The sequence below is a fragment of the Bos javanicus genome, chromosome 18 (genome assembly GCF_032452875.1).
Source record: "Bos javanicus breed banteng chromosome 18, ARS-OSU_banteng_1.0, whole genome shotgun sequence".
Taxonomy (NCBI): domain Eukaryota; kingdom Metazoa; phylum Chordata; class Mammalia; order Artiodactyla; family Bovidae; genus Bos; species Bos javanicus.
Window position 1 is genome coordinate 61570972 of NC_083885.1, and position 11760 is coordinate 61582731.

Below are 11760 nucleotides of genomic sequence, written 5' to 3' on the forward strand. Positions count from 1 at the left end.
TACTCCAAAGAGACCTCTGAGATCCCAGAGGTGGTAAGCCTGGCTCCAGCCTGAGGGTATAGAGACCTATTTTCCTGATGAAAACAAGAGCAGGGAGTTGTCAGGTTTATGTGGGAATTGATGATGCAGGGGGTTGGATCAGACTGTGGAGATTCTAAGACTCATTTTCTTTTTGACTGGTGCTCAAACAACATAAAAGATTCCCCTGGAACAGGACTTATGCTGTGAGGACCACTGATGTCAGTCTCCTGTGTCATGTTGACCCTCTGATTCTGCAGGTTCCTCCTCTGTGGATGCCCCAGTGACTGTAAGGATCTTGAGCATCCATTGATTTTGGTGTCCTCAGAGGAGGGCTGTGTGTTGATTTATATTAAGCTACCATTGGTTTGTTAACCCAGCAACTTTGTGAAGTTGGCTCTATTTCTTCTTTTTGGCAGTAATTTTAAAATATGGTGGTAAATTACATATAGCTTAAAATTTGCCATCTTAACCATTTTTAACTATACAGTTCAGTGATGTTAGGTATATATTGTCGTGCAACCAATCTCTATCTCTTTTCACACCTTTTTTCTCCTCTTTTCTAAGAAGAAAACTAAAACCGGGTCTCCATTTAACAGTAACTCCCAGTTTCACCCTTCATTCGAGCCCCTGGCAAACCACCATTCTACTTTGTCTCTAAGAAGTTGACTCCTCTCAGTACTTCATGGACATGGAATCATAGCATGTTTTTTTGTGACTGGATTATGTCACTGAGCATAATGTCCTCAGTGTTCCTCCACACTATAGCATGCATCAGAATTTCCTGTCTCTTTTAGAGAACAGACTTGTGGACACACTAGGGGAGGGAGAAGGTGGGATGAATTGAGAGAGTAGCATTGAAACATATATACTACCATATGTAAAAGAGATCACCAGTAGGAATTTGCTGTGTGATGCAGGGAGCTCAACCCAGTGCTCTGTGACAACCTAGAAGGGTGGGATGGAGTAGGGGGATGAGAGAGAGCGTCAGGAGGGAGGGGACATATGCATACCTATGGCTGATTCATGTTGATGTATGGCAGAAAGCAACACAACAGTGAAAAGCAATCACCCTCCAATTAAAAATAAATTTTAAAAGATGTATTTGAAAAAAAGAATCCCCTTTCTGTTCAAGGCTGAATAATATTCCACTGCATGTATAGACCACATAGTGTTAATCCATTCCTTCATGGATGGACATCTGGTTTGCTTCCAACTTTCAGCTATTGTGAATGATGCTGCTAAGGAACACAGGTGTACAAATATGTCTTTGAACCCTATTTTCAATTCTTTGGGGTATACACCCAACGTGGCATGACTAGATCATGTGGAAAATGTATTTTTCATTTTTGAGGAAGCACCATACTGCATCCACAGCTGCTGCCTCATTTTACATTCCTACTCACAGTGCAGAAGGTTCAGCAGTAACATTTGAGCAAGAACAAAACAGTCCAGAGAAGTATATGACTTGTTCTAGAGTGCCACAGTATTTGTAGTACCAAGATTCTATCCGTAGTTTCCTGGCTCTTTGAATGCTTGTATTAATCAAAATGTTAAACTTGGACTTTGGAATATCAGGGGTGGAAGCCCCCCTCACAACAACTGGTGGTCGCTGGGTCAGCCTAGTATGGCAAAGCAGTGTAGTGAGGAGACATTTCATGCCCCAGAGCAGCAGGAAACAGTCCTGTCATTTCTGTTCTAGAATGAATGTTAGTCCCCCCTCCCTCCAGGCAGTTGGGAGGCCACTGTAGTTTGATGCTTTGACTGAGCTGGGCTAGAGTCTGTGCCTCTCCTCAAATGTCATCTCATTCCTCCCCAGAGCAGAGTTCCTATTCCATGCCACTCTGCAAACAATGAAACAGAAAGTATCCAGGTTTCAGGATCCTTGGTGAAGAAAAGTGCACAGTCTGAGCACTCTGCTCAGCAAGCCCCTAAAAGAGTCACTTCACTTGTATTAAAAAGAGGAGGGAATAATGAGTTTAATTTCCCCTGTTTTGCAGGGGAAAGGAGAACAAAGAATGAAATGTAGTTTCTTAAAAATCAGACAAGCAGGGCTGGTTGATTTTGATTCAAAAATCAGCATTCTTATCCATCCAACTTATACCAATTAAGCACCTATGGTGTGCCAGCCTCTGTGTTGGAAGCTTTTCCTTTGTAGGGGCAGAAGACTTGGCTTTCTAGATTCTTCAGCTGGGCTAACAATTCAGTTGACATAAGACAGATGAACACAGTTAGTTTAATATGTACAGGAGCCCCATAAAAATGTTTGAGGCTCAAAGACGTCAGACAGTTGAGGCTTATATGACCACCTGAGTTAAGGGAAGGGGTGGGGATCTGGGCCTTCAAATGGGAGGAAAACCATGCACAGCAGGATGAGAAGAGCAAGTGCCTGGTGAACAAATGTTTGCCCACTCCAAGCAGGTAAGTCTTTCTGAGATTAAAACGTTCTCTGTGGTAATAGCTCTCTTCCTGGCATAGGTCTCCGAATCTACATTATTTTGAACAGTTAAGGGAGAGGTAAAGAGCTTCTCCTGAGTCTAATGGGTCTTAATTAACTTTAGCTCAAAACAATTTACTGGTCAAAGGGGCACATTTGGGGAGACATAATCCACTCCGTCTCACTTCTTCTCAAGCAAACTTTCCAGTAACTTTGAGACAAATTAGAAGTCTTCTCTATGATTGTAGAAACCAAATCTCAGAGATGGAGAGCTTGCCCAGTGTGTCCTTTTACCACCTGCTCCCCATCACTTCCTTACTCCATAGAACTGGACCCCAGTGCCAAGGGCGGATGGACATTCTTAACGGCTTTATGTCTTCTTTCCTCAGCAGACTGTAGCCTCCTCAACTATGTCTAGGATGTTGTGCCAATTTGTTCACCAGTTTGGTCAGAAGCTCATCCGCAAGCAGCTGCTGGAACCCATAGATGAGTCTGAGAGACCCGTGGCTCATCTGAACACCCTAAACCTGGTGATCTTGGGTGTGGGCAGGATGCTGAAAGCTGGCGTGTACCTTGTGGCTGGTGCAGTGGCCAAGTACATAGCTGGACCAGCAACCATCATCTCGTTCTTGGTGGCTGCCCTGTTTTCTATGTTATCTGGGCTCTGCTATGCTGAATTTGGGGCCTGGGTACCACGCTCTGGTTCTGCGTATCTCTATAGCTATGTCACAATGGGTCAACTCTATGCCTTCGTCATTGGCTGGAATGGAATACTTCCATTAGTCATGGGTAAGACAATGGGCCAGCAAATACTGTGCGGCTTAAGATTGGGAAACCATGTTGGAGGATTGGATTCTCAGTCATTCATGATACTTTATTCTTGACCTTGTGCAGGGAGGTTGATAATAGTGTCAGGAAGACCCCACAACTGCATTCAACTGGATTCTATCCTATGTCCTTAAATGATGGACCATGAACCCAGGAGGAAAGGGAACTGTAGGGAATGGGTGAGAGGGAGGTGTGTCCCACAGGCTCACCCCCTCACCATAGTGAAGTCTTTGCTCAGTTGTTGCCTTCCTGGGATTTTCCTTTACCACTTAATTTCAAATTTCATGCCTATCCCAGCCCTCCCAGTCCCACTTATGTGTTTTCTTTTCTTGTATAACATTGATCTGCTCCTAACATATTAAAACACCTGACATTTTGGTGAATCATTTGGGTCTACTCTCCCCAACCCATGAAAAGAAATCTTTGATATTTTGTAGCAGATATTTATATATACGGTATTTGTGCATATATAGTCTTCTTGTATATACAGGTATTTTATCTGTGTTTTTAGATCCTATGGCACATCAATTTTTGTTTGTCAATGAACGCTCCTTCTTCTGCCTCTGCAGGCACTGCCGGCTTGGCCAGGGCATCAAGTTACATCTTTGACAGCCTGATTGGGAATCACATCTCTCAGGCATTACAGGAAACTTTCTCTCTGCACCTGCCTTACTCCCTGGCCACATATGCAGACTTTTTTGCCCTGGGCCTGGTACTGCTGATGACAGGTGAGACAGGGCTCAATGATAGGATGGGGAGAGCAGGGTGTGGAGTGGGAGCTGGTATAGGAAAAGCTTGACATGGCAGACTGGTGGGGGATTAGAAATAGAAAGAAAGGTTTAGAGACAGAAGATAAGACAAACCATTGTGTTCCACCCTTGGCATTATTGACAGTTTGGGCTTATCATTCCTTGGTGTGCAGTGGCTGTCTGTGAATTTTAGGGTTTTTTTTTTCTTAATCATTATTAAGTGTTGAGTATCATCTTTGACCTTTGCTCAGTACATACCAGTGACATCCACCGCCCCAAACTGTGGCAATCAGGGTGTCTCCAGATAGTGCCAATCCCTTGGGCATTGGGGAATTTTGTCTCTTGGGGAACAAAATTACCCCCCAGCTGAGAATCGTTTACTTAGACCAACAAATCTTCCTATGTACTGAGGCTAAAGATTTCTTTTTAATTAAGAGGAAGTTCACATTCACTTTTTTTTTCACATAGCATAAAATTCACCACTTTATTATTTTTCCCAGCTTCAGTGAGGTATAATTGACACACAACATTGTGTAAGATTAAGGTGTACAACATCTTGCTTTGTTAGACTTGTATTCTGAGAAGATTGCCACAGTAATTAACTATCTCAAAGTGTACAACCATTTAGTACATCTGTAATGCTGGGCAACCATCACTTCCATCTAGTTCCAAACACGTTCATCACCTCAAAAGGAAACCCTGTTCCCACTGAGCACTGTCTGTCTGTCCACCACCACCAACTGCCAGCCCTGGGCAACTATTTCTCTGCTTCCTGTTGTTGTTCAGTCACTAAGTCATAGCCAACTCTTTGCAACCCCATGGATTACAGCATGCCAGGTCCTCTGTCCTCCATTATCTTCTAGAGTTTGCTCAAATTTATGTCCATTGAGTCAGTGATACTATCCAACCACATCATTCTCTGTCACCTTCTTCTCCTGCCTTCAATCTTACCCAGCATCACAACCTTTTCCAATGAGTCAGCTCTGCCCATCAGGTGGCCAAAGTGTTGGAGCTTCAGCATCAGTCGTTCCAATAAATATTCAGGGATAATTTCCTTTAGGACTGACTGGTTTGATCCCCTTTCTGCCCAATGGAATCTCAAGAGTCATTTCCAGCACAACTCAAAAGCATCTATTCTTCAGTGCTCGGCCTTCCTTATGGTCCAACTCTCACATCCATACCTGACTATTGGAAAAACTATACCTTTGAGTATACAGACCTTTGTCAGCAAAGTGATGTCTCTGCTTTTTAATATGCTGTCTAGGTTTGTCATAGCTTTCCTTCCAAGGAGCAAGGGTCTTTTAATTTCATAGCTGCAATCACTGTCTGCAGTGACTTTGGAGCCCAAGAAAAGAAAATCTGTCACTGCTTCCACTTTTTCCTCTTCTATTCACCAGGAAGTGATGGGACTAGATGCTATGATCTTAGCTTTTTGCATGTTGAGTTTTAAGCCAGCTTTTTCACTCTCCTCTTTCACTTTCATCAAGAGGCTTTTTAGTTGTTCTTCACTTTCTGCCATTAGGGTGGTATCATCTGCATATCTGAGATTGTTGATATTTCTTCTGGAAATCTTGATTCCAGCTTGTGCTTCATCCAGCCCGGCATTTCACATGACGCACTCTGCATGTAAGTTAAATAAGCAGGGTGACAATATACAGCCTTGACATACTCCTTTCCCAAATTGGAACCAGTCCATTGTTCCACCTCCAGATCTAACTGGTGTTTCTTGACCTGCATACAGATTTCTCAGGATACAGGTAGAGTGGTCTGATATTCCCATCTCTTGAAGAATTTTCCACAGTTTGTTGTCATCGACACATTCAAAGGCTTTGGCGTAATCAATAAAGCAAAAGTAGATGATTTGCTGGTATTCCCCTGCTTTCTCTATGATTCAACGAATGTTGGCAATTTGGTCTCTGGTTCACTTGCATTTTCTTAACTCAGCTGTATACCTGAAAGTTCTTGGTTCACATATTGCTGAAGCCTGACTTGAAGGATTTTGAGCATAATATTGCTAGCACTGAAATGAATGCAATTGTATGGTAGTTTGAACATTCTTTGGTATTGCCCTTCTTTGGGATTGGAATGAAAAACTGATCTTTTCTAGTCCTGTAGCCACTGCCAAGTTTCCCAGATTTGCTGACATATTGAATTCAGCACTTTCACAGCATCATCTTTTAGGGTTTGAAATGGCTCAGCTGGAATTCCATCACCTTCACTAGCTTTGTTTGTAGTAATTCTTCCTAAGGGCTTCTTGCCTTCATACTCCAGGATTTCTGGTTCTAAGTGAATGATCACACCATCATGGTTATCTGGGCCATTAAGACCATTTTCATATAGTTCTGGGTATTCTTGCCACCTCTTCTTAATCTCTTCTGCTTCTGCTATGTCCTTACCATTTCTGTCCTTTATCATGCCCATCCTTTCATGAAGTGTCCCCTTAGTATCTCCAATTTTCTTGAAGAGATCTCTAGTCTTTCCCATTCTATTGTTTTCCTCTATTTCTTTGCACTGTTCACTTGAGACGGCTTTCTTGTCTCTCCCTGCTATTCTCTGGAATTCTACATTCAGTTGGGTATATCTTTCCCTTTCTCCTTTGCCTTTCATTTCTCATCTCCCTCAACTATTTGTAAAGATTCCTCAGACAACCATTTTTTAATTAATTTATTTATTTTAATTGGAGGCTAATTACAATATTGGGGTAGGTTTTGCCATACATTGACATGAACCATCCACAGGTGTACATGTGTCTTTCCATCCTGAACCCCCCTCCCATCTCCCTCCCCAGCCCATCCCTCATGGCTGTCCCAGTGCACCGACTTTGAGTGCCCTGTTTCATGCATCAAACTTGCACTGGTCATCTATTTCACATATGGTAATATACATGTTCCAATGTTATCCTCTCACATCATCCCACCTTCACCTTCTCTCACAGAGTCCAAAAGTCTCTTCTTTACACCTGTGTCTTTTGCTGTCTTGCACAGAGGATCATTGTTACCATCTTTCTAAATTCCATATATATGCATTAGTATACTGTATTGGTGTTTTTCTTTCTGACTTACTTCACTCTGTATAATAGGTTCCACTTTTCATACCTCATTAGAACTGACTCAAATGTGTTCTTTTTAATAGCTGAGTAATATTCCACTGTATATATGTACCACAATTTTCTTATCCTTTCATCTGCCGATGGACATCTAGGTTGCTTCCATGTCCTGGCTATTGTAAACAGTGCTGCGATGAACATTGGGGTACACATGTCTCTTTCAATTCTGGTTTCCTCAGTGTGTATGCCCAGCAGTGGGATTACTGGGTCAGATGGCAGTTCTATTTCCAGTTTTTTAAGGAATCTCCACACTATTCTCCTTAGTGGCTGAACTAGTTTGCATTCCCACCAACAGTGTAAGAAGGTTCCCTTTTCTCCACACCCTCCCCAGCATTTATTGTTTGTAGACTTTTTGATGGCAGCCATTCTAACTGGTGTGACATGGTACCTCATTGTGGTTTTGATTTGCATTTCTCTAATAATGAGTAATGTTGAACATCCTTTCATGTGTTAGTTAGCCATCTGTATGTCAGACAACCATTCTGCCTTCTTGCATTTCTTTTCCTTGGGGATGGTTTTCGTCATTGCCTCCTGTATAATGTTAGGAACCTCTGTCCATAGTTCTTCAGGCAGTCTGCCTACCAGATCTAATCCCTTGAATCTATTTGTCCCCTCTACTGTTTAATCAGAATGGATTTTATTTAGGTCATACCTGAATGGCCTTGTGGTTTTCCCTATTTTCTTCCACTTAAGCATGAATTTTGCAACAAGAAGCTGATGATCTGAGCCATAGTCAACTCCAGATCTTGCTTTTGCTGACTGTATAGAGCTTCTCCATCTTCAGCTACAAAGAATATAATCGATCTGATTTCAGTATTGACCTTCTGGTGATGTCCATGTGAGGTGTTGTCTCTTGTGTGGTTGGAAAAGGGTGATTCTATGACCAGTGTGTCATACTTTCTGTATCTATAAATGTATCAATAATGTGGGAGTTTCATATTACATCTTTCCCACAGGACTACTGGTTCTGGGAGCTCATGAATCAATCCTGGTTACCAAAATATCCATTGGAATAAATATTTTGGTTCTCATTTTCATTATCGTCACTGGCTTTGTTAAGGGAGATCTGCATAACTGGAAGCTCACAGAACAGGACTACAAACTGAACACATCTGGATCCAGAGACATCTATGGCTTAGGAGGGTAATATTGGCCTTAATATATGGGTGAAGGGCATGCAGAGCTGGTATGGTGTAGACTAAAGATATCTGGGCTGATGGATCCAAATGAAGCAATTCCTGGAACCCAGGACTTGAGGTATGAAGGGAGAAGCTCAGTAGAGATGGCTGAACTCACCTCACCCATGTTCTTTCTCTCTCCTTCTCTCACTGTAGCTTGGGCCTTCTGGGTTCTGGAGGTTTTGCACCTTTTGGCTTTGAAGGGATTCTCCAGGGAGCAGCTACATGTTTCTACTATTATTTTGGTGTTGATGGCATTGCCACTAAAGGTAACGTGGTCACTGTATGTCCCATCTAGGGTTTGGGAACAGACTGGCTGTCCCTGGCTTAGGGGAACTCTGCTTGTGGAGTGCAAAATGGAAGGGGATTTTGTGATTTCACTCCAGTGTGTTTTCCTGACCCAACACTTCTTCCCTTCCTGCAGGGGTAGAAGCTCTAAACCCTCATCGTTCCATCCCCTGGAGCATTGTGATCACGATCTTTATCTGCTTTTTGGCATATTCTGGTGTCTCAGCGGCATTCACCCTTGTTGTGCCCTACCACCAGATTCAGCCTCACGACCCTTTGCCACAAATCATTCTCCATAGTTGGTGGCTCCCCGCCAGATACTTCATGACTATTGGGACCCTCTGTAATTTTATATCCAGGTCAGTGTCATGGTTTTCTTCCTGTCTACTGTCGATGCTCAGATCTCCCAACCCTTAGAATTGATAGAGAAGACAGGGAGACACCTTACCCCAAGTCGACAAGAGAGCAGAAACCCGTCTGTCCTGCTTCTCCACATCCTTACATGTCCCCATCTTCTCTTCCAGAATCCATAGTACCATGTTCAGAATGCCTTCTTTGATCTACATGATGGCAGAGGACGGGCTCCTTTTCCGGGTACTCACGCGGATTCATGTCCACACAGGCACCCATGCCGTGGCCATCATGTCTGCTGGAAACCTTACAGGTTAAAAACAGAAAGAAAGAAAGAAAGAAAGAAACCCAAGCCTTAACTTACATATTTTCAGCAGTTTCTCTCTCCCTTCTCCACCTTGTTTGTGACCTCATTCTAGGGATCATGGCGTTACTCTTCAGGTTCACAGATCTTGTGGATCTCGTGGCAGTTGGGACCCTGCTCATTTACTCCCTGGTGGCATTTTCTGTTCTTGTCCTCAGGTGAGACCCCACTGCACCTCGGTAGGGAGTCTTGGAGATTAGTTGGGAGGTAAACGTCTTCTGCCTTCAGCTATCTTCTAAAAGTCCTGCTCTGCTTAAGACAGGACACATGTGAAATAGGCTGTGTGATGTTGGATGAGTAGGGGCTGCTGTTAATATTGCCTTAAAACCTCTAATTCAGGTACCAGCCAGACCAGAATTTAAGCAAGAATGAGAACACAGAGGAGGAAATTGAGATGCCTGACCCTGAAGAACGTCCGTTGGACTCTGAACCTGAAGCAAGAAACTCAAACATTCTAAAGAGTCTGTGGTTCCCTATCAGCACCATCCCCACTAGGAAATCTGGCCAGATTGTCTACGGATGTGCCTCACTACTCGGTGAGCTGTGGGATTTCTCTTTGGTCGTTTGCTGAAATTGACAGTATGGTGTTGGAGTGTGTATTTTGTCAACTGAGGAGTCTTGGTGATATAAGGGCCCTTGCTGAGGTGGGCAGCCTGGGGAGAGGAGTGGCCCAAGGTCTTGACATCTTCAGCTTCTGAAGGTGAACCTGTTCTCCTCCACCTTGACCCCTGTAGTTCTCCTGATGATAATCTTGAGCCTGATCCTGGTCCAGTGGTCCAGTCAGGGGTTCTCTGGAGACTCTGAGTACACACCAGTGGCTGTGCTGCTGCTGCTGCTCATCATTGGAGTCACAGTCATCATCTGGAGACAGCCCCAGAACCCCATTCCTCTTTATTTTAAGGTAAGTGACCTTATGTGCCCAAACTGTACACCTGGAGTGAACATGCTTCGTGGTCTAAACATCCAGGGAGTGAGGGGAACTGCTAAAACCAATGGACTCTTCCCTGATCCCCCTCAGTACATTACATACACAGTCTGAGTAGGCACTGAATACACAGACTGAAGGCTGGTCTTCTTGCCCACTTGGGGTAGAGTCTCTCATTCAGGCATCTGGGGTGTGTTCAGGGATGACTGACTCTGCCCCACAGGTCCCTGCTCTGCCTCTCCTCCCACTGGTGAGCATCTTTGTGAACATTTACTTGATGATGCAGATAACTTCTGGGACCTGGGCCATATTTGGCATCTGGAATGTGATTGGTAAGTGGTATTCTGGCATAAAGAGACCCCTTGAGTGACTGATCCCAAACTGAGCTCCCCTAAGCTTCTTGGCCACCATAATAGGAGGCCTATTGGATGTTTGTAACCAGGAAGAGTGCCTACTTATCCTTCTCATTTTCTCATTTCCTTACTAGGATTTCTCATATACTTTGGATACGGGATCCGACACAGCCTGGAGGAGAACGATGAGCAACAACCACCAACTTCCACCTCCCAGACTCCCGACAAAAACACCCCTAGTCCTGAGTCATCTTAGCCACAAGTCATAGATGCTGTGTAGAATCCCTATATACATAGGAGGTGTCTTCTGCTACATGAACACTTTCAGCCACTATGGAGTGTGAATGTGTATGCATCTACAGCCCTATCTTTATTGCCAGTGGACAATGTGACTTTAATGTTGTCTAACTTTTAAGTAAGCTTTTCAAAGCATGATGTACATACAGAAAAACACATGCTTCTTAAGTGTGCACCAAGACGAATTTTCAAAAAGAAAGTACAACAACATAACAGTGGGAGAAAGAAAATGTCAACCTGGCACCTGAGAAACAACTCCTTGTTCCCATCTCCAGCCTGAGCACAGAGCTGGCCACTTGAGGAGGAAACATAGGTAATCATATATTGTGTAAGAGTTACACCTTAAATATTCAGTCATCAATAAGTTTGAAGTAAAAGGTCAGTTTTCATTCCAATCCCAAGAAAGGTAATGCCAAAGAATGTTCAAACTACCAAACAACTGTGCTCATTTCACAGCCTAGTAAGAAAATGCTCAAAATCCTAAGCTAGACTTCAGCAGTACATGAACTGACAACTTCCAGATACAAGCTGGGCTTAGAAAAGGTAGATGAACTATAGATTAAGTTGCCTACAATTGTTGGATCACAAAGAAAGCAAGGCAATTCCAGAAAAACATCAACTTCTGCTTCATTAACTATGCCAAACCCTTTGACTGTGTGGACCACAACTACTGTGGAATATCCTTAAAGAGATGGAAATACCAGACCATCTTACCTGTCTCCTGAGAAACCTGTATGCAGGTCAAAAAGCAACAGTTAGAATCAGACATGGAATGGTGGACTGGTTCACAACTGGCAAGGGAGTATGATAAGGCTATATATTGTTCCCCTCTTATTTAAATTATATGCAGAGTACATGATGCAAAA

General features: G+C 43.3%; 1 protein-coding gene across 1 annotated transcript; it reads left to right on the forward strand.

Moving 5' to 3' along the window:
• The first annotated feature begins 2874 nt into the window (after nucleotides 1-2874).
• Nucleotides 2875-11214, forward strand: LOC133231030 (cationic amino acid transporter 3-like). The gene is made up of 11 exons (XM_061389197.1): nucleotides 2875-3244; nucleotides 3853-4011; nucleotides 8095-8281; nucleotides 8473-8585; nucleotides 8741-8963; nucleotides 9129-9268; nucleotides 9375-9477; nucleotides 9659-9855; nucleotides 10054-10220; nucleotides 10468-10576; nucleotides 10732-11214. The coding sequence occupies exons 1-11, from the start codon at nucleotides 2875-2877 to the stop codon at nucleotides 10851-10853; spliced, it is 1890 nt and encodes a 629-aa protein (XP_061245181.1). The 3' UTR covers nucleotides 10854-11214.
• Nucleotides 11215-11760: the final 546 nt, after the last annotated feature.

Coding starts and splice junctions, on each gene's coding strand:
- LOC133231030 (XM_061389197.1), top strand. CDS start 2,875: ATGTTGTGCCAATTTGTTCACCAGTTTGGTCAGAAGCTCATCCGCAAG. Junction 8,586..8,740: donor TGATGGCATTGCCACTAAAG/GTAACGTGGTCA, acceptor CCCTTCCTGCAG/GGGTAGAAGCTCTAAACCCT. Junction 9,478..9,658: donor TTTTCTGTTCTTGTCCTCAG/GTGAGACCCCAC, acceptor CCTCTAATTCAG/GTACCAGCCAGACCAGAATT.